The sequence below is a fragment of the Stigmatopora argus genome, chromosome 1 (assembly GCF_051989625.1).
Source record: "Stigmatopora argus isolate UIUO_Sarg chromosome 1, RoL_Sarg_1.0, whole genome shotgun sequence".
Classification (NCBI taxonomy): Eukaryota; Metazoa; Chordata; class Actinopteri; order Syngnathiformes; family Syngnathidae; genus Stigmatopora; species Stigmatopora argus.
In genome coordinates this window covers 19,172,462-19,198,837 of record NC_135387.1, presented here as the reverse complement: position 1 = coordinate 19,198,837, position 26,376 = coordinate 19,172,462, and the positions used below count along the sequence as shown (strand labels likewise).

Below are 26,376 nucleotides of genomic sequence, written 5' to 3'. Positions count from 1 at the left end.
TATGATCTTTTACATTTATTTCAAAACTTAAAACATAGCTAAATTTAATCCTTAAATTAAAAAATATATATAATGTAAACAAAATCAATTTGTACTCGAATCTTTTCCTGCATTTTTTAAAGGGATCAAATTAGCTTATTCACAGTTTTAAAAAATTGCAAAAAAAATTCAAAAAATAGAAAGAGGATTGAACTAGCAATCTCCTAATGGGCTGAGACATATTTTGAATGTTAAAAAAGGGGGAAAGGAATAAATTACTGCAGTTTTCCTCACACTTTAAAATAGGTTAATTTAAAATAATATTTCTAATAATTAAAAAAAAGAGTTTTGCTGGCCTTATATTTTAGTACTTTTCAACGCCAACGCTACTTTGAACGTGCCTCACAACCCTCTACCCTTTTGAACAGCCTCTTCCGCTCGTGGCTAAACAGGATATACAAGCAAGGCTGTGTGTAAAATATATATTTCTATGCACATTTGCGAGCCCATTGTGTTTATCCACTTTGTATAAAGTCATGCAGCGTAGTCCAATTTGGCCCCAAAGTGCTTCATTGCCAGCGTAACAGCTTTTTAAGGGCGTGTGCTTGTGGTAAAAGCAAGTTTTTGCATAGCTTATTTTCAACAAGGCAAAAGTCGGCTATATGTCGCTCGCTACTCTCCAAAATGTGCTGGATGTCAGTTTTTTGTAATTGGGTGAGACAGCCTTTGGATTCTTCAAGTAAGAAGTATTTCCATTAGTATTTTGCAAGTGAGACAGATTTTTTTGTAGGCATCACCACGTGTCCATCCCTTCCATCTTTTTGGAAAAATCCACTGCATTTCTTCCCAGCAAACATGCAACTAGATGTCTCCTTGCACACCTGCCGCACACTATATATACTTTATATATGTACACAAGTGAGCTAGAATGTCACGTAGATCCAATTTCGGCCAAGGGGGGGTGCTTTCTGCCGAACACGCCGCTGTTCAGGTGATGTCAAGACAGTGGTTTGTGATACGAATTATCCCGACGAGAGGTGTCCGATAGATATGTTTAAGCCCTCGTCAGGGGCGTGACCAGTGTTCGAGCTCATCAAGGTCAACGGTGGAAAAGAAAACGACGTCGTATTTTTTGCGGAAAATGGGGTTTTACTGTTTTCCGTTGTTTTTGCGTTTTTTTCGCATTTTGCGGGACACAATGAAAAACAGGGATTACCGCAGATATATTTTTCACAGCAAATACTCGTTTTTGCCATTTTTTTAATCTATCGCGGTTTTTGCGTTTTTTTCAGATTTTTCGGGACCCCGCAAACAACAGGGGGATTACTGCTATTTTTAATCGTTTGCGTTTTTCGCATTTTGTGGGATACGGTGAACAACGGTGGATTTCTACGTATATATTTTCACAGTAAAACTGTTTTTTGCTATTTTTCATCCATTGCGGTTTTCACGTTTTTCTCTCTCGCATTTTTCAGTACATAGCGAACAACGGGGGGATTACCACTATTTTTCATCTTACGTGTTTTTTGCCTTTTCTTTTCGCATTTTGCGGGACACGCCGAACGACGACGGATTACTGCGGATATTTTTTCACAGAAAAACCCAGTTTTTCACGGTTTTTACGTCTATATTTTTTACAGTAAAACCCCTTTTTTCGCAGTTTTCCATTTTTTTCGCAGGTTTTTGTCCCTCTGATACAAAGAAGCGATTAGATATAATATAGTGTATATCCTATAATTTTGGCTTCTCGACATTTTGTCCCCCAGTGGCGTCCATCCTCGGGTGATCCTCGTAGGCGAGGAAAACGAACGAGGGGTCCCGACGGGGCCAGCTGCCTCTTACACGAGTCCGTTACGCTGGTGCTCCGGAGAGAAGCAGCCATTGGTCCTGCAGCCGCTGTGCGCTGCCTTGTCCTGGCACGCTTTGCTCGGCCGGCCTTTCCAGCGCTGGGCAAGCGGCTCCATGAAGAGCGAGAGGGAGGAGAGCAAGTAGCAGAGGCCCGCCAGGTAAAAGGAGCAGTCGTAGGTCTGCGTGTAGTCGTACAGGAAGCCTGGCCAGCCGTGGACATAACACACGGTAAGATGTCAACGGTCAAAGGCCAGCCACCATTTGTCTGCATTTCCATCAATACAAACGCCACAAGGTGGGCCTGGGTTAAAGGTTAAGCACCTTAACCCTCGTCCTCGTACTTCTCATGTTTCCTCCTGTAAATTGGGTTTCTTTGCTTTTGGGTACTTCTCCCTGGTTTCTGTATTAAGGTTTGTTTATGTAATGAAATAATTCTTTAGTTCGCCCCATTCCCTCGTGTCCACCTTAGCCTACTTCCTTGCACTTGGGTCCATATTCCTCCGCATTAAAACCTAACAATCATGACATTAAAATCTCATGGTTTGATATTGTCACCTGTATTAACCCTTTCAAAGGCACTGCCCACTATAGTGGACAGCGAGTGACTATTTTGGGTCATTTCAAGAAATGTAAATATCCCAATTTCCTAAATATTTTTGGGATGTTCTGAAATAAAACAGTAAAGAGCACAGGGCGTGTGCAAACAAGGCGTGGACTCCTTTTCCTGATGTCCCTTTCTATTGCGGGGAGACGAAAACAGAGATGCGCTCTATTTCCGAACGACCACCAAAGCGCTCATTCATCACGTTTCAGTCCTTAAATACTACAGCTGGCATGGGGCCCCAACTGCCAGAGAACCTTGGCTGAATGCGCTCGGGTCATTAGGTCAGTGTCTTTCCATCTTTTTGAGCCAAGTGCCTGACACTCTTACACGAGTGTGACACTTACTACTACTAAACCCTCGTTTTATGAGTATCGTTCCATGAAAACAATGGACTAAATCCACTTTTCAGACTCTTAATAGCAACTATTCTTCTAGTTTCTAGCTAGTTTCTAGGAGTAAACATTAATCTTATAATTCAGAGGAGAAAAATCGAAATACTTATTTTTTTAAATTTGCATTTAAAAAAACAAATAGAAAAACAGCAAATATTCGTTTTATTTGAAAAGTTTGAGAACTAGAGGAAGTTGATTCAAAGTTTTTAGCAAGAAACACCTAGTCGACGCACGGTTTACTTTGGTGGGCCACATAAAACGATGCGGCCACTGTGATTTAGGGTAATCTTAAACCCATCGCTAGTGATTTTGGGCGAGAAGCAGGGACAGTAATCCCTCGAATATCGCGGCTTCAACTTCCACGGCTTCACTACGTTGCAGATTTTTTTCTGGGGGAATTTTTTTGGGTAAATCCATAAAAATGAACAAAAAAAAACACGCTGATCCCCCGGTCAATAAGGATTATGGAGGAGATCTATTAATGACACACCTGCCAAAGGAGGGCCCGTGAGGCAACCCAGACCCACAAAGAACATGGAGAAGCCCATAGAGTTGTTGAGTTTTTCTACCCCCACCAGATCCACCTGCAAGCAAAAGAAAAATGGGACATCCCTTAAGTCAGCAACAAAGATTTCTTAAGCCAATTCAGCAATGTGTACAAAAATGCTGCCACACTTCAAAAGTCTGACTGAGGCAAACTGGAGACTTCGACTTGGGTCATTCCCTTTATGCTGAACACATCTACAAATGTAGATCTTTGAGCAAAAAAGTTTGAGCACCCCAATTTAGAGTGTCCAATCAGCCTACCACATATGTTTTTGAAATGTGGGAGGAAACCGGAGTACCCAGAGGAATCCTACACAGGCCCGGCCAGGAAGAACATGCAAACTCAACACAGGTGGACCGACCTGGATTTGAACCCAGGACCCCAGAGCTGTGAGGCTGATGCACTAAGCACTCACGCCACCGGGCCACCCGAAATAAATAAGTAGTCAACATAATAAATAAACATAAATAATAAATCAACATAGATAAGTTGTTGCCTTACCAGAACAGGTAAGAGCAGAGCCATGTAGCCGCCACAGAAGATGGCAAAAAAGATGGCGTAGACCATGAGCAGGATGTATGAGGTGGCCAGTGGGGAAAGGAGGTTGACCAGGCCACAGAGGATCAGGTAGGCCTTGTGGTAGTGATACTTGTGGAACAGGTTCCGGTCTGTCACCCAGCCCGAGGCCAGCTGGGCGATGGTTTCTGTGATGCCTAAACAAGAGAGATTACAATAAAACACTTATGGACTACACATAATCCATCTATACATCTATACATTTAGGTATATATATTGTGCCCCGGTAGTCCTATTGAATGACACATTGTTTTTTTTAATTTTCTTGAAGATTTTTGGGGGCAGGGCTTCTTTCCAACTCCTATTTTTCAGTAGCCAAGTGCTCTGTCTGGGTATCCTAGAAAAGCAGATACTGTTAATGTAGTCTGTTTTCTGTAATGCATCCTTGGGTGTAGTGCAGAAAAGCTCTCTGTAACTTTGCTATTATTATTTTCATCATCGAATATGATGAATGTGTGTTGTGAAACAAAAATGACAACAGGATGTCCGTGGTTGAACTTGATATACAACACAGGATATGTGCCAGTATCAGTAAATTTCCTCATTTTGCAGTCTTAAAAGCGCCTCAAAACAAACAATAATGTCATTGGCGCTCTTTATCCGACCATTACTCCAAGCCACCGGCCATGTGCTATGCTCAAGATGGATCGAGTGGGAGTTGATGACTTGGCAGGAATGCGGCCGCAGTGCACAAGCTGCAGCGTCTGCTATTGACTGTTGCAGAGAATGCTTCGACACATTGCGTGCGCATCAACTGCATCAGCTGCATCAGATCACAGAAAGAATAGATCGGACAAACAGTCCATATTCAAATAAAATAATTTGGAACAAATGAAATCATTTGCTCTCGTTGTTTTTTCATGTTTGGATTTCATTATACTTTATTATTCACAATAGAGTGATCAAATTGTTATTTATTGAGCTGACTCAACATCAAAATGAATCAATAGAGATAGATTGTTTGACAATAAAGTATGACAGCTATTGCAACAAAAATGAAAAATTTTGAGATCAAAATATTGATTCTATTTTATGAAGAAAGTTTTAGCTGGCTGGTTATTGACTTCATGAAAACTCCACAGATGCGTCCACTCTGCCGAACGTTTGTTAGGTGGAATATCTACGTTTCGCCAAATGTTTCTGGTCACCATTGTAATCTCTTCCTGTTTATTGTTGCCTAGCAACCGGCAGTAAAGTGTTGCTAATACAATGGTACCTCGACCTACGATCAGCTCTACCTACGACATGCTCGAGATACGATGAAAAATTTGATCGAATAATTTGCCCTAGATACGATCAAAATTTCGAGATGCGACCAAGCCAGGTGGCCATGGCACTGTCTTGCCGCATCTCTTTCGTGTGTAAAATATATCTACGAGCACGGGGCGGAGCTTTGCATTTCCCTCCCCCCGTTTTTTTTCCCACGTTGGTCAATGCATACTACATTTACATACAAAGTAAACAACAATTGATCGGCAGAGTTTTGCAAAGAAAAGGTGACCGTTGACAATCAACATTAAGCGCGAAATAATTGAAAAATATGAGAGTGGTGTACATGTCACCGAGCTTGCTCGGCAATACGAGAGGAATACGTCAACCATATCCACCATCCTTAAGCAGAAGGACGCAATTAAGGAGAAGAGGCCTTCCAAAGGACTAACTATAATTTCCCACCGGCGCAGTGACATTCATGACGAGATGGAGAGCCTTCTTTTATTGTGGATAAAAGATAGTTCCAATTCGAAAGCCACGGAGGAATTTATCATGACATTTGCCTCGATTATCACCCAGGAAAGTTACAACGAAGTGGCAAGAGTTTTCGGATTTTGTAGAAAAGAGGCACCCTGACAAGCTGGCAAGTGGTCGCGCGTTATCGTATTGTGATGACATTTGTGCGGGTCATTTTCGAAATATTTTGAAGCGAAGGCAAAAACAAACAACTCTTGATGCGTTCATTTTGAAGACTCCTGCTGAACGTGCGGGTGGAGTCAACCGGTTACAGAGGTAAAAAAGATTAAAACAAAATTTGAATTCAGTTTTGTGTAAAGTTACATTAAACGTATGTTTGAGTGTGTCTGTATATATTAATCCAAGTTAATTTAAATTTGTTTGTTCCGTTACGAGTGCGTTATCGTGGAAAGATAGACCCCCCCCTCTCTTTCTGTCCCTCTCTGTAACCTCCGCGAAATCCGCCCAATTTTAGTTATATTAAGCACATTTTAGTACTATTAAACCACTTGTTATTTATTACTTTGTCAATATATGGCGAATTAGAACAAATAAAAATGTTTTTCAAATCCAATATCCTGTTTTTGGTGTTTTTTCAGAGGGTTGGAACGAATTAATTTGTTTTTAGTTCATTTCAATGGGAAACATTCGCTCGAGTTACAAGAAGCTCGACATACGATCTCAGTCCCGGAACGGATTAAGATCGTATGTCGAGGTACCACTGTATAGCGGCTAATGACAATGTAATATAGGAGGCAGAAAGAGTAGCAAATAGGACCAAAACTGAGCTACATGCAGACTTGACAAAGTCTATTTTGGAAGGCGTTTGATCAGCAGAGTTCCACAAAAACAGAAGAAAATGCACCAAATTTGAGATGAATGTAAGAGCATCACAAAACTGGTCATTATTATGCAAAACTTTAAGGAAAAGTTTCTGAGATGAGAGTTTATGATTCAGTTATTGGGAAAATATTAAGATTTTTTGGGGGTAAACTATGAGGAGATGGTGTGAATTATGTGCATCGACAATGACTGGTAAGCAGTTCATTGTTTGTCTTAGACCACTTCGCCTTATGCGGATGGCTCCTGATGTGTGAGAGCATCGACTGAGAGGCTGCTCTTACATAATGAACGTCTGCGGCAAGGTCAAAGAGGATGGGTGAGGCAGCTGTGCCGTGTTTACGTCTTTCCGTGCCGCTGTGTCCCGACCCGAGACGTGTCGCCGTGAGTCTCCCGCTTGCACCCGCACGTTTGTTTGTGTGCTTTGGACGCGGCGGGTTGGCGCACGCCTGCAGCTCTTCCTTGCTCAAACTGGGATGAAATCCATCTGAGCGGCGCCTTAGACTAATTGCAACTGCAACAGGTGGAAAGGATGGCCGTGAACATTTGTTGGACAGAAAGTTTTAACAGGGTCCAAGGCATCAAAAGGGGGGAATTTTGTTCCCAGGCATAAAAAATAAGCGTTTGTTGGCGACTATTATCTTAGCCATATCATCTGAGTTCATTTTGTTCGAATCGCTATCTGATTCCAAGAACACTAACTTTGATCATCTGAAGCTGTAACGACGACTGACCAAAATGTTGACAATTTAATCCAAATTGAGAACAGTTAAAAAAATAACAAGGCTAAGAGCAATAAAACGGCAGTAAACAGAGGTCATGCTGCTTCTGACTTTGACTCTCACAGTTTCAAATTTTAGCTCCTTGTATCTAACTTGTTTGCCACCCCTGCACTACGCTATCTTTGATTCATTGTGTTCGAAAGCAATAGAAGCAGGTATGTATGTCTAAGTGTGATTATTGATTAGCATGTTAGCACAAAAACAAATTTCCTTGCGTTTGGATACAAGACAAGTGATCCAAACATAGGGAAGCGTGCAAAGCCTTAAAAAGTTAGGGTAGCGGGTGAGTCATCAAAAATGGAGATAATACACAGTATGAGGCGAGGTATAAAAATGTTGCAAAAAGTTAGGGTTTGGAAGAACTGCAGGTCCACTCCCGAATTGACATCCAGTCACGAGATAAAAGCTGAAGATAATAAGCGGCTGCTGTTGTTTCTTTTTCCCAGCTTGGCCAAGGTACTTGGCTCGGGACTTGGTTCTGCCAGCCAGCCTCTTTTGTGCATGCTGCCGCCTCAGTGCTCCTCTGCAAAGTGCCTGTCGCCCGGAGCCAGGGAACCCCGCTTGTAACCGGCAACTTTACCCAATCGGCTGTTGCTTGGCAACTAGCTGCTAGCTGCAGATGGGCTTGAGGAATAGGCCCAACCGGACCTTCCTCCCATTGAGTCGGTGGGCCTCTATGACAACCGCTGAGGGGGAGAAAAGAGTGCCAGCGGGATGCCGGGACGCTGGTTTTGTAGCGTGGATGGTTCTTGGTCACTCTCATTACAAGTGCATATGAGCGCAGAACGTGACTAAACAAACAGGCCACGGGGAATGGAGTTGGGTGGTCTGAGGAGCGAGGTAATAGTGACACTACTGTGCTATGAGAGATCATCCATCATGTGTCCCATCCAGTTTTCACACCATTGGTGTAGGGGTGTTCAAACTTTTTTTCTCCAAGATCTACTTTTCAAGAAGTTAGCCTTCCACAATCGACCTTTGTTTACAGGCCATAGACAAAGTTCAGCAATTATCTATTGATATACCCCGCATTAGACTATCAACGTGGATGGGGGCAGCAGGGAACGGGGGTTCAAAATCCACGCTCGATTCATGCTAAAGTTTACTGCGGATATGTCAAATTTATAAGAGCCGAGCTAAGGAAACCCACAGAGGGGAGGGATCGAAATGATATTGTCGTGCGATCTACCTTGGCGATCTAACGGTAGATGGCGATCTACGTAATGGGTACCCTTGGTCTAGAAGTTATATTTCTGTGATTTACTCTAAGGTTCTTGTTCGGTTAACATACGTATCACTCTGCTTCCAGTCATAAGTGGACGCTAACACTGAATTAAATGAAAGGTGAATTGCCAACTCAACTTGAAGTCGGAGTTTATAATGTCAGGTATGAGGCCATTTTCCCTCAAAGGCCTTTTTCTTGTGTTTTTATATTTATAGTTTACATTAAAACGCAATTTCTATATAACCCTTCATTTTCAAAACACCTGGACGCCTATCCTTGTGATTTATGCCAAAAGGCAGTCTACATTCGGAACTTCTTTTTGAAGTCTCTTGTAATACTTTAATGAATTCCATTTAAATGAGTTAAATGAATTTGTTTAATATGCCAGTAAGTGGACTCAAACGTGTGAACTCCAAGGCTGGGTACCACTTTATTTAGTTTTGTGACATTTGTGGTTGGCGATATGCTAGTTTTTTTCATTTTGCATCTGAGATATTTCTGTAAAATACATAATAGCTGTGCTAATTTGCTGTTTTGTTGCTTTGTGCGGCTGACATTGTGGCATGTGTACACGCTATTGATTTTCTGCCAGCTGCTTAAGAGAATTATGATTCTATGTTTAAGTGCTCAGCTGGAAAGAGCAAGTGAGTCTTACATGGAAATATCACACTGTCATTAGAACAAACTGGGAGTATTAAACAAATCAAGGCACTTACGTTTGAGTCGAAAAACATTGGATTTTTTTTCAAAGGGACGGATGATGTAAAATGTGCATTGAAAATAATACAGGTTGGTGATTTTAATACTCGAATAATAATGACGTTGCTTGTTAAAATCATTATCACTCATCTATTTATGGTTAATTGGCAAATGACTTAATGTAACAAATGAAAAAAAATGAACACAAACAAACAAATACAGCAAATATTAAGCAATAAGTGCAGTTTCCACTAAACAAGTGAAAGCTTGTCTTGGGGTATGAATCAAATTCCTTCCTTGAAAATGTGTAGCTGAACTCATTATTAACCGTTGAAATGCACGAAAATCCATCTGTTCCAGACAGATTTTTTTTTTAAATTGTCACATGTTTTTTAAAACAAATATCAGCGTTCCATTACCTCATGCCCTGAAAAAACATACAGCAATGAAAGGTTAAGACTTTAATCGGTGTAAATTTACGACCAAAAGAAGAAAAAAACACCTGCCATCGCCTGGTATGTCTCTGTGGGTGTGTCTGCTCAAACAGACATTCAACTGTCAATCAAGGCCACGCCCGTTCTTGCTAGCTGTGCAGCCTCCACGCCTTAAGCTTTTTGCACTGTTTTCTTAGCATTTACCTCAACCACTTTAATGTTTAGCACTCCCTTCTCTTTATTTGATATTTATTTTGACAGAAATCCTCAAATGCGAGTGGCATTAGAGATCTTGAAAACATCTTTTTGAGAAATTTGTTTGCTACCTGTCAATCTGCTGCGTGTTTCGAATTTAAGTGTGTTGCATTTGCTGACAACATACAGAACTCGTATCTCCAAATTTGACAAGCAATGAACTGAGAGCATAATACTTCATCTCATGACACTGCTGTATCCAATATAAGTGGACATAACCCGCATGTCACATGAGGATGGATAGATAAATGGATGGATGGATTTCAACTTTTTTTCCCTGTAATGATTGACTCTGAAAAGTGAAACAGAGATGATCATATAGGATACTTGTTCACTAATTAACAAGCGCATTGAGGAGGAATTCTTTAACAATGCTCGCATGCAACTTGTCCCAATGCACATGTTGTTTTCACAATATAGTGTGAGTCTGAACCCACCCACCCTGGCTACTGGACCAAAGTTCAGCTTTTATGTAAGCGCATTCATTGCATAATACTGCAGCGTCTGAGCAGCTCACGAATAATTCATTGCCACCAAGTTGATGGAGCTCTTGATGAAGATGCTCTTACAGCAACTTGGGACACCTGCACACTTCAGATGACCAATGTCACACACTCACTCTCACTTGTTCGGTCATTTCATGCATACATTTTCAATACTACAATTTGTCGTTTTGGCTCTATTTTCCCACATCAATGGAAAAAATGTAACTTGGGCTGGTGTTTTTTTTCTGGTTTAACGCCTGGTTTGAAAAACATTTTAAAGGTAGTGATATAAAGTAGTGCTTTGACTCCAGTTTTTCAAGATATGCTGAGTCAATTGACTTGTAATGCCTCGCCGACACAGCATCATCTTTAGTTGCCGTCCCCGATAAACAATCTCATTTCTACGACCATTTGTCCCTCCTCACTCGTCTGTCTCGATGCTCGTTTCCTCAATTGAATTTCTGGTGGGAGGGGCTAGCAAATACGCACAGGCGTGATTAGAGAAATGACATTAGCCCTTTATCCTCTTTGACAAATGAGTTTCGGAGCAGCTTGTGACTGCCATCGTCTGTGATTTTGCCTTAAGATCGATTGTATGTATGTACACAGTATCAATTGAAATAATGCATAAAATCATTATGCACAACTAGTTTAGTTCTTTTGAAAAATAAATACTTTTTTAAAAAAGCAACTTTCGAGCATTATTAGGGTGCAAAACTTATCTATAGTTCTGCTTTTATTTATTACAATTGTATTTATTCATAACAAATCGATGAATACAAAAATAATTATTCAATAATCCATAAGAAAAAAATAATGTATGTGGATGCCAGGGCTTCATGGGTTTCATTTTTTTTGGGGGGGGGGGGTCATGTTCGGTATAAAGTGAACGATGATGACAGTTTGCCTGGTGGAATGACTTCATCTAAAAATAATTGAGCTCAGGGTGGAATGTTGTTTTGAAAGTTGAGCCAATAGAAGAACCAGCTTTATCGCAGTTGGTCAGAATCAGTCGAGACCAAGATGGTATACAGTAAGGACTGTATATAGCACATACTCCTACTTCATGGTGAAATGCCCAATTAAAGTGTGCAGTGAGAAGTCAGCGAGTGTGGGGCTCACCTGCCACTGAGATGATGAAGGAAGCATCCATGGGATCGATGCCCAGGTTTCTGGCTCGAGCAGACAGGTGGAAATAGGGGATGAAGTAGGCCAGCTGGCTGAAGACCAAAGACCACGTATAGATGCAAAAGAACGGGTCCTTGAGTAAGGAAAAATCGAGTACTTTGGTTTTCAGGATCATTTCCTCGCTCTGTGTGCTGGGGTGGACGGGGGCGAGTCCGACCGGGGTGGACCCGTTTGAGATGCCGTTGAGCTCTTGAGAGGCGGCGGCGGGCTTGTCATTGGGGGCCTCGTGGTCCTTGAGAACCATTCTTTTCAGTTCAAGGTTCTCCAACTGCTCCTTGGTTTCCTGAGTGCACGGCAACTCCTCAAGAGGAGGAGATGGAAGGGAGTCTGATTTCGAGATCCCGTTGGATAAATGCGAGGAGCCGTTCAGGCAGCTTTTGGAGATTTCCTTCTCCGACGAGCTCTTGAGGGACACGGCTGGGCTCTTCTGGCTGGGAGAAACACAGCGGGACGTTGGGGGTTTCACTTGAATGGGCCGCAGGAGCAACCCCGTGGCCACCAGGTTGAGCATAAGGCCGCCCAAAATCAGCAATGCGCCTGTCAAGGAAGACACGGAGGAGTTAAGGTAACTAATTCTGTTACATAATACACTATAGATATATTCATATCCATATCATGAATGTCAACTGTACGATGGGCGTACTTTAGCATGTTCGCCTCACTCTTCTGAGATTGAGGGATAAACCCCTGGCGGGTTTCTGTGTGGAGTTTGCATGTTCTTCCTGGACTTGCATGGGTTTTCTCAAGGTACTCAGGTTTCCTCCCACATCCCAAAAACATACGTGGTAGGCTGGTTGAACGGTCTAAATTGCCCCTAGGTATCAGTGTGAGCAGGAATGCTTGTCCGTCTCCCTGTGCCCTGTGATTGGCTGTCCACCCGTTCGGGGTATCCCAGCCTGGTGCTCTTCCAACCTACCTTGCCAAGCATATTTGTCCAGCAGCAGCTGCGTGAAGGGCGCAAGGGCAAATGTCAGTCCCATCCCAGAACGCCCAATGGAATACGCTGTCGCTAACTTTTTCCGGAAGTAGAGCGCCGTGACCACTGAGAAGGATTGGTACAGCAGAGCGAAACCCATCCCTGCACAGGAGAGAAACAAAGACCGGAGCAGCACTTCTCAAACTGGATCTTTTCTTTACTATTGTCATCATGAAATTACAAGTGTAAACTGAAAAATAGGCAAAATGTGAATTCCTGGAGCATTTAAAAGGTGTACATGGTAGTTAGGTTTACTCCTGCTCACCTACGATGACTCCCATGCTGATGTAGAGGAACGCAACACTGTTGGCGAAAATACTGATGAGGAAGCCGCCGCTAACCAGCACGGCCCCCGTGATGGATGTCACCCTGGTCCCTACCTTGGCACAGGCTACCGAGGCGATGGGGGCTGATGGACGAAAGCGGAGGAAGAAGGCGTGACGGATTTCAATGAGACAAGTAGTATATTGAAATGTAATCAGCTTTATTTTCTTAACCATTCATGTGAGCTGATTAGTCATGTTTTGTGGTCAGCCTATTTGTGAAAATCAGGTTTTTTTTTCTCACAACAGTGAAGTTTGATATATACTAAATGTACATTCTTCGGAGATTCAGTCAGGCTGAACAAGATTTGAGAGGCGGCAGAAGAGGAAAAAAGAAAAGGAAAAGACAGAAGCAACAACGAAGGTATGACCACACGCTTTGAGAAAGAGACGTGGTGAGTAGTAGATAGGAAAAGACAAGACAGGGTGGTGTTCTCAAACCTCCAGAGAGTCTCAAACTGGACATGATGGAGCCGATCCAGCTGATGCTTTCTGCTGAGCCTCCAAACTCATCTTGGAATGCCAAGAAGAAGATACCAAAAGTCTTCAATGTTCCCATCACAAGGACGTTGACCTAAAGCACAAACGAAAAAATGAGAGGGAGATGGCATTAGGGATGACATTTCATCAAGTCTTCCACACTACACTTTAATAATATGTTTAGCGTTTAGACATGAAATTTACGGTATCTCCAAATTACCAGGAAACAATGGAGCACCACCAGCCAGCCCCATCCTCCATCTGGCGGCTCCTCATACTCGATCTCTTTGTTTTTGTCCTTCTTGGTGGACATCTCATCCTTTCTGAAGAGCTTCATGACTGCCCTGCCACCAGAGATATGGACATTGAGAAATCCTTCTAAAACAGTACATGATTCAAAGATTGAGAACTGTTAAGTGAGCGTGAACCGACAAACTTTCGGATGCCACATTGTCTAATTGATTAATTTGGTGGTCTCAAAATTGCCAATAGCCATAAAGGTTTTGGAAGAAGAGGAAAAGGATTAACAAGTTCAAAATGGTGAACAGGGCACCTTACAGTATGAAGTGGCATCGTGACTTGCCGATCCTACGCGAGTATTCTTTTATTAAAGGTATAATGCTTAATTATGGGAAGCTAAATTATGCTGTAATAATTGTATTATACATTTAAAAAGATATAATAAATATTACATTTATATATACTTATCAAGACAATGAATACAGTATTCCCCGTTTTCCGCGGTTTTTGCCTTTTCACGTTTTTGCTGTACACCACAAAAAACGAGGCAATACTGTGAAAAATATTTCCGCAGTAGTCCCCCATTTTTCACGGTGTACCACCAAAACCGCGAAAACGCAAAACCCCCGAAACGCGAATAACAACAGAAGAGTGTATTTTCAAATGTATTTAAATGTATTTCTGCCCCAAATGTTGAAAAAAATCCAAGAGGAATCACCAAAAGATGTAACTTTTATTTATTTTTTTAACTTCTGTTTTGCGGTAATTTAACTTCATTCAAAAGAATGCACTACAGTGTTGTGATTTTTAATAAAACAACATTTTGGGGTAAACAAACTTTGTACTTTGAACAGTATACATGAATTGAGTGTTTGCATTTTGACCCATGGGATCAGGAAACTGAGAACTATAGGCTCTTCAGTACTAGACTGAAGTTAGTGCCAAATTACTTTGGCAGATGATGATGATGTTGATGAACACGGGCATCCATGCATGAGATAAAAGTTCCAAAATAGCAAGAAGCAGCTCGAGATGGAAACGTGTACAAAACCTGCGACCTTCTCCTGAGTCAGCGAACTTAAAGTCCACTTCATGCAACTTTTGCTGATGAGATTTAACATGGAGGCCTCAAAGTCCAAAGTTCCAAATCAATAATACCTGCATTGGGACATCTCACAGCGCCGATAAAGCGTCCACCACTGTCGGGAGAAGTTTGCAACTCAGCAGCTAATGATCCCAGTAACTTGTCAATGGGTAAGCAACACATAAACATACTGCTGTCGACTACGTGCAAGTCAGGCATCCGAACCTTGCGGACGCGATGTATGGTGGGCCCGACCACAAAAATGAACACCCGGGCCTGCGAAACAGACAATCTGGCGTCACGGCATCCAATAAAAGACTTGAGTCCCACATGGACTATAAGTGTCTGCTGGCATTTTTGCCTTGTTTTGCTGCTTGCTGAGTCCCACCCATGATCTTATAGGCCTGCCCTTCTTGCTCCAAACATCTGCCTTTCATCAGCCTTGCCCTGTCCTGTGCTGTCCTTCAACAGTCCCTTTTAGCAATATTGTGCAACTACAGTGTACAAAAAGGACCTCATAATTGTCCAGCTTTTACATTGACGCACTGCTGCCACACGTGCAGGATGTGTAACACAATCATAGCGCTGGAATCTACAGTGAGGGAGGGCGGAAACATCACAATGACCTTGGGATTGCATCTTTTCATTATGCGTAGACATGTAACAAGAGTATTGCTCCGTACTGTAATATGAAACAAGTGTTCAACTAGAAATTCCGGCTCCTCAAGTTATCTCTCCCGGTCCCTAGACTGCTCAGTCACAATAAAGTGATCAATGAAAGGAGGAGTTTGTCATTTTAGAAACAGTTATAGGTCACATTTGTAGAATTGCCAATGGACAATGTGAGGTGAGTAAAATTCTCACTCCCTGGCCCTATTTTGTGCCTCCTATTTCATTTGTAAGAAAGCACAGTGGCCGAGGACAAACAACCAATCACAGACAATACTCATGACTGACTATGTGTCAATCATTTGCTGTGCACTACACTTTGTCATGGTGGGCTTTTTGTGGGTGTATGCATGTCATACCATGCCTCCCAGATTGTGTTAAGTGACACTGACTTGTTTTTTGGGTTTTTTTTACCGTAAAAAACAAGGATGTACTGTAAATGGTTAGTTAATTTATAGGCTAAAATAACAACATGAAATATAAACTAATTTAAGGTACATTTAAAATTGTTTCATTTGTTTTACATGTCTTTAGGTGAGCCATCTAATGGTTCACTCGCCTGACTTCGGTGCGGGAAGGCACGGGCTCGATTCACGTTGTGGCAGTATGATTGTGAGAGCGAATGGTCTTCTGTCTCTCTGTGTGACCTTTGGCTGACGGCCGACCAGTAGGGTGTAGTCTGCTGTTCGCCCAAAGTCAGCTGGGATAGGCTCCAGCACCCCCGCAACCCTTGTGAGGATAAGCAGTACAGAAAATGGAGGAACAAAAAAGTGTTTTTTTTTCAATTTCTTGTTTAAAAAAATGTGGCCCTTGAGAATGAACACTTGGCCTACTCTGTTAAATGATTCCCAATGGAATTGATCTCAATGAAGACACTTTGTTCCAAAAGTCAAACAAGTTGAAGTCGTGGAATGCGTTTGTTCGAACTTTGAGGTGACGCTATCTCGTTGAGAGTGAGTGGCCCGAATCAATAAGTGATTTGTAAAAGAAAGCGAGACGCCTTTAGGCGGAGAGCGCAGAGCCGATTAAAAGAGGAATGAATTGGACCAGTGTACCGCTGGGGAAATATTTGCCTCCCATGTGCTTTTCATAAGTTGTCCGCCGCGCATGCCTGAGTGCATGATTGGGAATGTGCAGAGGGTCTACGGGTTCGAGCGACGAGGGTGGGCCTTCGGCACCTCGCGGCCAGGGTTTAACCGCCTCGTGTTAGCGCACGCTTCCGACACGTCGCTTCTGATAGTTTACACACGTGCTTTCATCGGGTACACTAACAACTTAACCAACTTCACTACAAGACATTTAACACTTAGCGCGACCGAAAATAATCAGAATGGTTTCACGGTTCAGACAGACTATTGACGTCACTGGCAGCCAATGAGTCAATCAAAGATTGTTCAAAAATACTATACTTTTGAGTTTATTTATTTAATATAGGGACAACAGATATTAATTAAACATATACATGTAAATATGCAAGATTATAGCCAAGGGCTAATTTCCACCTTTCGTACCTTGGGCAGGTTGACGTTAAAGGCACAAGATAAAATCAATAAGGCAACAGTAGGGGGGGAAAACCAGGACCAAAGACAAGGAAGCAGAATAAAAACAATGAAACATAGACAAATAGCAAAACAGCAACATAATAGAACTGTGGGATACATGTTTATATGCATTCTCTAAATATTCCGCATGATGCAAAATTGCTAACAATACACAAATAGGTCTCGGTAGGCGGTATTGTGATAACAATATTGTTCATCCAGCAGCCAGGCTTTAAAATGATTGGTAAAGAGGTTCAGAGATAGAAGTTGACGTATGGTATTTGGTATTGAGCTCCAGCTATGTGAGGCACAAACAGGGAAGATGGTTTGACTAAATGTACTCTTTCTGAAGGGAACTACACAGTCAACTCTAGAACCAGCTTGTTTCCTAATTGGCATTTTTATTATTATAGTTATTATCTCGCTGGAAGTTACTACACGTCAAGCTACGATGAGTCATGAAGTTGTGTTAGTGTCGGAGAATGTTTCGAGACGGAGCCCAGACGTGGCAAAACAGCATCGCTAATTTTAATGGAGCATGAATAAGATACGTCATCTACTCAGTTCATGATAAGCACGTGATGACAATATTGTAATCAAGCACATTACTTTCAAAGGCAGTGCAGTTGTATGTACGTAATGCTAAGCAGTCCTTTTGTGTTTGTTTGTGCTATTAAAAATACTCAGCACCAGAGGTTTGGACTAACTGGAACCAAACCACGGCTCGCGTTACATGGAGAGGGTCCCTTAAGTGTGTTCTAGCATATGATTTCACAATCCTCCATTCTTACGTCAGCTGAGCATCTCATTGGCCCGAAGCGTTACCCTAGGCCTCTTGCCTTAAGATGGCCAGACCGTGTCAAAATAAAACTTAGTCAGCTCTTTTTCCTACTCTTCTCTTAAGGTCTCAGTCCCACTTGACCATGAGGTCATGACCCGCTTTTTCCACAAGCCAAACCAAGCGTGCATCCCATTCATTCGTTCATTCATTTTCTTAACCGCATAACTTCACAAGGGTCGTGAGGGGTTCTGGAGCCAACTGACTTGGGGACCTAACGGGGGACACCCTGAATTGGTGGCCAGCCAATCGCAGGGCACAAGTAGACGGACATTCATTCACGCTCACACTCATTCATAGGGACAATTTAGAGTGGTCAACCAGCCTACATGCATGGTTTTGGGATGTGGGAGGAAACCAGAGAAACCGGAGAGAACAAGCCCTGCCGGGGAGAACATGCAAACTCCACACTGTGTGGCCGACCTGGGATCGAACCCTCAACCCCAGAACTGTGAGGCCGATGCGCAAACCACTCGGTTGCCATTCTTACGGGTGGTGTGTGGGTTCGACACTGTAAATTGCCGGCACCACTTGCACGCTCACCCTGCCCTGTCATATTCAATCTGTCCTGTCTTCCCTTTCCTGTTTTATCAGTTATAGTTTGGTAGCATAAAAGACGGATATTCCTTCCTGTTTGTTTTTCTTTTTTTTTCTGTTAGTCCCATTAAATCCTGTTCTGTCCAGCAAAAAAAAAATTAAATGTCCAACATTGCTTAAATTTTTTAATTTATGTATTCCTTTGCGATAAAAAAATGCATCGTTTTTTGAGGTGCACTGTGATGGTAACATAATTTTTCAGTACTTGGTGAGCGGCCACACAAACCCTGTCTTGTGCTAGCAAATGATCGTCAAATTTTTATCACCATGGTTGACATTTGGATTTCCTAGCAAAAGTTTAGCAATTTAATGTTTTTATTTAACTTGTGTAAGACATGAAAACAACATACCATTGAAAACACTTCATTTTAAATATTCACACCACTCTACTTTAAAAAAAAGTCAATTCTACACAGTGTTTGTTGATGTGTGAGGAATGGAGAGAACCATTGTTACAACTATTGATTTAAAGAGTAAATAACAGCATGGCTAATGAGCTATAAAAAATGTTTATTTGCATTCTTTCAGTTTCTCAAACTTGGATCATTAAAATTTGTTAAGGATAAAATGGACGACAAATGTGATAAAAATTATATCTTAAATAATCCCAGCCCCTTTCCGGAAAGTTTCTGTCTGACTCACTGGGAAAAACCAATAAAGCAAGAGCAGTGGGACCACAACAGGAAGAAGAAGAAAAAAACCTCTTACTGCTGTTGTTCTTATAGAATGAGTGAAACAAAAACAAAAGAAAAAGTTAATCCTTTGATATCGGCTAAAGTAAGGTCAAGTGAGGTATTTCATTCACATGATTTTCTTTTTTTTTCCTTTTTTTATGGAACTTTAAATTGTACATCCCAGTGGGCGATTTGATCCACTGAGCAAGGTCACTATCACATGACAGCAACATATTAAACATGTTTAGAGGGCTTTGCACAGCAGCTGTTCTATAAGCAAACCATTTTTTACCCGCTGTAAAAGATCTGAGTGGCTTCCATTGGTTCAAGCTCGGATGAGGTTGCTTTCCTATTGAAGGGCTCGACATGAACCTATATTTTTTTTACTTTGGTCTCTTTGCATGTCAGGTCAAGTGCACCTAAATGTTTGTTTATCAAAATGCTGCAACTTTTCTTAATGGTTAAATTCAATTTTTATCCTATTGTGAATCTCCTGTTTTGCGTTGTAGCAACGCCATCCTGAAGAGCAAAAACTATACTAGCATCGCATAGGTTATATGACTCCATGGAAACATTTGGCAGGCAAACTCTTTTGTGGCTTTAGGCCGTGAGAAGTCATTATGATAAAATAACCTGCTGACACGCTGCCAAGATATATTTTCTGACTGACTATTTAACAGTATTTACATTCATGCTTAATGGCACCTTTTTTGCATAAAAACAGACACTTTCAGGTGTTGCTTAAGGAGCAACACAAACCGTCATCACGCAGATTAGCTGCAGGGCCTTCTCTCACACAACAATGAAATAAATAAATTGTTAAATTCTCCATTTTTGATCCCACAAGACCACTACATTACTAAAGTCTGATGTTCCTACACTAAATGATCACACTAGTACTACAATACAACAATACTACACTAAGATCATTTCGAAACTCCATCACTACAACTCATTTTGACTACTACACAATGACACTACATCCCTATTATACTGTGGCATTGCAACACTCTTTCTGGGGTAATCTTATGCAGAAATATCTTATTTCACTCTTATTAGTATGACACAAAAATACAAATGTGAGGTCATAAACCTAGTGTTTTCTTTGAAGGACACACAAGTTATAAGACAACATGGAGGTATTCTTTCCAGGGGTTTTGCTACGGAACTCCCACCATGCACTGCTAGCTTTGCCCGGCCCATTACTTTTGTCCGGACCTGTCCCATCATGTACAGTTACAAACTTGCTGCATCCCTTTCTCCCTTTCTGCTGCCTTTCCATGCATGCCATCAGTGCGTTACAGTGTTTTTCTGTTGTTTTTGCACTTGATATGTTCCCTTGTCTGACTGTATTTTCAATAAATAACCATTCCATGTTAAAAACAGATGGAATATTTTAAACCAAGCTTTAGGACACAAAACAAAAAACATGTTTAAGCATTAAAAACTCGGCAGATCCTCCATTCTGCCCGATCAACTTGTCAAACAAGAGAGATAGCAGCATTTTGAGTCACCTGTTTTTCTGGTTTGCTTTCAAACAAAGGTCACAGGTCACAGGTCACAGGTCACCGTCTCAGCATGACATTCTAAGGTCGACCGCTTCAAACTTTACACCTGCAACAAGATGATTAAGCAAGTTAAACATCAAGCGTGCACAACATGGGATAAAAAGCAACAACAACTCAAATTTAGTCCAAAAAATACAAAGAACACTTATTTGAAAGAATTAATTCTGCAGTCCAAAATATCAACATCATAACAGCTTCAATTACTTTAGAAACAGCATCTGATCTATCCCGTCTTTTAAATTGGGTTTAGAAAAAAAAAATTGTAGTTTTTTTGTAGGTCTGAAGGATGTCTCGTTTGAACCACGACATTGCGATGTGCGTAAGCGCAATACTCATAGCACGAGACACTTAAAAGCTGTGCTGCAAATATCTGATTGAATTCAGCTCCTTTTTTGGTGATAGCCTCAGCTTTATATTTTATTAGTGATGGCTTTTTAAATTGCTTTTTTATTACTATTTTTTAAAACATTATTTAAAGAAATGGATCATTCAGTGAATTATAATTCAATGTATTTATCATTCATTTATTCTTTTTGTTTTGTTTTATGCCCATCATATATGCAGGCAACGCTAGCACTACAATTGGATTTCAAATGGGCGACAAAATATTGTAAAAAAAATGTTTTTAAAACATTAAAGAAAAAAATCCTATTTTGTGCATGAAATGGTTGAATCCATTTAAACATTTCAACGTTGTATACAAGTATATTCACTTTGTTTTATTTTTTATTTTTTTTTACAGTTTTAGCTTAACCCCCTGGTGGCATAGCGATCAAATTTGATCCGTAGTATTACACAAAAAGATCTCTGGCAGTGATCTGAATCAGAATCATTTTTTGCTTTATTGAATCCCAAATTAAAATTGAATGATCACATTTAACAGTGCCCAAAAACATGTATACAGCACCACACTTGTGAAAGAAAGAAAAAGGAGCATAAAAACCCGTTTTTGACAGTGGAATTGCACCTGCTCTCGTTTCTTTAGCCAAATTTGGATTTTAAGCAGCAGTAACTTGAGTTGAGAGCACTGCCGCCGATTGAATTGGACTCTTAAATCGAGGCGCTGTTGTGCTTTGCTGCAGACTTGCAGTGCAGTGCAGACATTTCTGGGCTGAGGAATGGAGGGACCGCTTACAGAATGGACTAGAAACGCCGACTTTGAGCGCGTTAACCAAGACGCATTATTGCATATCGCGCGTGGTATGGGGGGCGTTGAGTGAGTGGGTTAAGCTTACCTCGAGTGGTCGCTGCCGAACGGAACGTTATCTCCGGAATCTCACAGGCGGGTCGCATGGCGGCGTCGCGGGTGCCCCCCTCCTCTCAGCGGACGCGCACTGACACTTAAAAGGCGCGTGTCATCGTCATCTGCAGGCCACCTGTGCGTAAGTGTGTGCGTGTAAGTGTGTGTTTGTGTGTGTGTCTGTGTGTGCGTGCGGCGCACACTTTTCAAGCTATCCGCAAATCGCTTAGGGTTCACTTTTAGCGATACAAAAAAAATCAAATAGTATTCAAAAAGCGTCCCAAACCTGCAAGGCGCATCATTGGGGGCTCTTCTTCTCCTGCCATAACTTTGTACTCATGGAGAGGGGGAGGCAGGGTAAGGCGAGGGTAGAGGGGTTTGCTTGTCCAAAGGGGGTCTTGCTGGTGCGTCTAAGCGTGGAGGCTGCGACCAGTCTGCATCCTCTTACCTTCTGGTCCAAGCAGTCTGTGAGCGCGCAATGCAAGGGAAGGCAAGGGAAGGAAGGGGCTTTGCCATCATCGGGGGGCGGGCTGGGCTGGAATAGGATGGGGCGGGGGGCTTTAATATTGACGGATCACGTGATCAAGAGCCCAGAAATAGGACTTTCTAGTCTCTTTGGAAGTCAAAAAATATGGAGGTAGTACAAGGGTCTCCGACTCCAGTCCTCCAGGGCCCCTACCCAGTCTGTTTTCCATGTCTCGCTCCACCAACACACCTGAATCAAATCATCAATAATAATAATCAAGCTCCTGGACAGCTTGCTTATTAGTTGATCATTTGATTCAGGTGTGGCAGAGGAGGGAGATATGGAAAACAGACTGGAAATGGGCTCTCGAGGACCGGACTTGGAAACCCCCTGCACCAAACAGTGACTCTAACCCTAACTCTAACACTAAACCAAACCATAACCCTAACTCTAACTCTAACCCTAAACCTTAACCTATACTCGCTCATAGACGTCAAATTGAATTGGACGCTCATAGACGTCAAATTGAATCGGACGCTCATAGTCGTCAAATTGAATTGGACGCTCATAGACGTCGAATTGAATTGGACGCTCATAGACGTCAAATTGAATTGGACGCTCATACACGTTGAATTGGACGCTCATAGACGTCGAATTGAATTGGACGCCCAAAGACGTCGAATTTAAATGGATTCTCATAGACGTTGAATTGGATGCTCATAGATGTCGAATTTAATTGGACGCTAATACGTATATGTTTTGACGAAAGTTTGGCGACACTCTTTTTCCTTGTCGACGATAATGTCAAATATTTATTCATCTTATTAGACGTGCTTCATAACTGAGCAAAGAATACCCCGAGATTTGGTACAAACGTAAAGCTGCCATGCAAAATGACTTGAATGGCTGGACATCGTAAGGCTTTTTCTTTAAAAAAAAGTGGTCTATGTAAAGTAAAGCTTTTATTTGTTTAAAAAATAAATACTATGTATATATAGTCAGGCTTTTTTCTTTAAAAATGACCATGTATATTAAGGGTTTTTATTAAAAAATGACCATGTATAGTAAGGCTTTTTTATTTAAAAAAAAAACGACCATGTACAGTAAAGTGTTTTTCTTAAAAGACGACATAGTATAGTAAGGCTTTTTTTCTTAAAAAATGACATAGTATTGTAAGGCTTTTTCTTAAAAAACAACATAGTATAGGCTTTTTTCTTTAAAGACGACATAGTATAGTAAGGCTTATTTTCTTTAAAAACGACACAGTATAGTAAGGCTTTTTTGTCTTTAAAAACGACATAGTATAGTAAGGCTTTTTATTTACAAAAAAGACCATGTATAGTAAGGCTTTTTTCTTAAAAAATGACCATGTATAGTAAGGCTTTTTTGTTTAAAAAAGACCATGTATAGTAAGGCTTTTTTTCTTAAAAAACGACATAGTATAGTAAGGCTTTTTTTCCTAAAAAAACGACATAGTATAGTATGGCTTTTTTCCCCTAAAAAAACGACATAGTATAGCGTGGCTTTTTTTCTTGAAAAACGACATAGTAGAGGAAGGCTTTTTCCCTAAAAAACGACATAGTATAGTATGGCTTTGCCCCCTAAAAAACGACATAGTATAGTATGGCTTTTTTTCTTGAAAAACGACATAGTAGAGGAAGCCTTTTTTTTCTTAAAAAACGATATTGTATAGTAAGGCTTCTTTTCTTAAAAAACGACATAGTATAGTAAGGCTTTTTTTCTTTAAAAAATGACATAGCAAGTAAGGCTAAGAAGGTCGGAGAATAAATCTGACTTCTGATTCTTCACCTTCTAGTTGTTGCTGTGGTCTACTGGCAAAATCATTGGGTCAGAACATGAGGCGGGAATCAGGAGTGAGTTCAATTCCACTCTTTGCAATTCTCAAATTGTTTATTGAGGTAATGAAAAGGATAAATACAACTTCCAACTTTACTGTGGTGCAGTGGCAAAGACAATGGGTCAGAATTTCAGGTGGACTCAAGTTCAAATCAGAAGTGAGTTTGATTCCACTCTTTGCAATTCTCAAATTGTTTATTGAGGTAATGAAAAGGATAAATATAACTTCCAATCACATCATTTCAGAAGACACTGTGGTCCAGTGGCAAGAACAATGGGTTGAAATTGAAGTTGGACACAAGTTCAAATCTGGAGTGAGTTCAAGTCCACTCTTTGCAAATCTCAAATTGTTTATTGAGGTGATGAAAATGATAAATATAACTTCCAATCACTTCATTTCAGAAGTCACTGTGGTCCAGTGGCAAAGACAATGGGTCAGACAGACCTCAAGTTAGTGGATTTGACTGCCACATGGGAAATGGGGTTCGAATCCCGCTCTCGTTTGACTAATCACTACACTAGTAGTTCAGTAAATGGGTAATTCTTTTTTCATTCAAATAAAGACTTAGTCATTTTTTTCAGCAAAACAATATTTCCGGTCAGCCTTCGGCTGACCGGAAGACAGTTGGGAGGGGGGGGGTTCCTGGTGGTGTTCGACAGTCAGCCTTCGGCTGACTGCCGACACCATACAGTTGTTGACTGGCGACACCGGGACGTGAACCCTCGACACCCATGTCGCAGGCAGGTGACTGACCCACTACACCACGAGGCGGCCCGCCTATACATGATTGGAAGTTATATTTATCCTTTTCATTACCTAAATAAACAATTTGAGAATTGCAAAGAGAGGAATTGAACTCATTCCTGATTTGAACTTGAGTCCACCTGAAATTCTGACCCATTGTCTTTGCCACTGGACCACAGTGACTTCTGAAATGATGTGATTGGAAGTTATATCTATCCTTTTCATTACCTCAATAAACAATTTGAGAATTGCAAAGAATGGAATTGAACTCACTCCTGATTTGAACTTGAGTCCACCAGAAGTTCTGACCGTTTGTCTTTGCAACTGGACCACAGTGACTTCTGAAATGAAGTGATTGGAAGTTATATTTATCCTTTTCATTACCTCAATAAACAATTTGTGAATTGCAAAGAGTGGAATTGAACTCACTCCTGATTCCCACCTCAAGTTTTGAACCAATATTTTTGCCACTGGACCACAGCAATAACTATGAGAAGAATCAGAAGTCAGATTTATTCTCCGACTTTCTTAGCCTTACTATACTATGTCGATTTTTTAAAGAAAAAAGCCTTACTATATATATACGTCCGGGGGTTAGGGTTAGGGTTAGATTTGGGGTTAGTGCTAGGGTTAGAGTTAGGGTTTGGTGCAGGGGTTTCCAAGTCCGGTCCTCGAGAGCCCCTGTCCAGTCTGTTTTCCATATCTCCCTCCTCTGCCACACCTGAATCAAATGCGTCCAATTCATTTCGACGTCTATGAGCGTCCAATTCAATTGGACGTCTATGAGCGTCCAATTCAATTCGACGTCTATCAGCGTCCAATTCAATTCGACGTCAAATTGGACATCCATAGACGTCGAATTGAATTGGACGCTCATATATGTTGAATTGAATTGGACGCTCATAGACGGCGAATGGAATTGGACGCTCATAGAATTAATGGAATTGACGCTCATAGACGTCAATGGAATTGACGCTTATAGACGTCATTGGAATTAACACTGATAGATTTTTTTTTCTTGTAAGGCTATTTTTCATTGTAAACATAAATGGATAGTAAGTTATTTGCTTTAAAAAAAACTATTGTGAGCTTTCTCTTTTTATATGACCATGTATGTAAGTATTTTATTTGTTTTTAAAAAAATACCATCTATAGTCTTTTTTTCCTTTAAAAATGTTTAGGAAGGGTATTTTTTTATTTTAAAAAAAATCATTCACTGTGACCCAGTGGTGTACCGTCAATGTGACCTAAGCAGGTCACGAATGAGTTGAACTAATAATAACTTTTCAATAAAGCCACTGAGGTAAATAAATTACCTCAAAAGATTAACTCATGAGCTGCCATTGCCAGTGAGGGATGTCTAATCCATTTTGACCAATCCCCCAAGTGAAAATGGATTGGACGTCTACTGCCGTCAATGGCATCCAATAAATGAATGTAGAAGTTTAGAAAAAAAAAAAAAGAAAGATTTGTTTGTTCCATAATGATAATTAAGC

General features: G+C 41.0%; 1 protein-coding gene and 1 long non-coding RNA gene across 2 annotated transcripts; one reads left to right on the top strand and one right to left on the bottom strand.

Annotated features, from left to right (window-relative positions):
- Positions 1-1,608: 1,608 nt before the first annotated feature.
- Positions 1,609-22,268, bottom strand: slc16a4 (solute carrier family 16 member 4). The gene is made up of 11 exons (XM_077598981.1): positions 22,099-22,268; positions 21,808-21,948; positions 20,519-20,618; positions 13,582-13,705; positions 13,323-13,455; positions 12,824-12,967; positions 12,499-12,660; positions 11,517-12,119; positions 3,872-4,083; positions 3,314-3,407; positions 1,609-2,029 (listed from the first exon to the last, which is right to left on the bottom strand). Exons 4-11 carry the CDS (start codon positions 13,696-13,698, stop codon positions 1,818-1,820), a joined length of 1,677 nt encoding a protein of 558 aa, XP_077455107.1. The 5' UTR covers positions 13,699-13,705; positions 20,519-20,618; positions 21,808-21,948; positions 22,099-22,268; the 3' UTR covers positions 1,609-1,817.
- A 1,997-nt stretch (positions 22,269-24,265) lies between these two features.
- Positions 24,266-24,987, top strand: LOC144082834 (uncharacterized). Its single transcript, XR_013303362.1, has 3 exons — positions 24,266-24,293; positions 24,382-24,449; positions 24,538-24,987. It is a non-coding gene; the product is annotated as an uncharacterized LOC144082834 (long non-coding RNA).
- Positions 24,988-26,376: the final 1,389 nt, after the last annotated feature.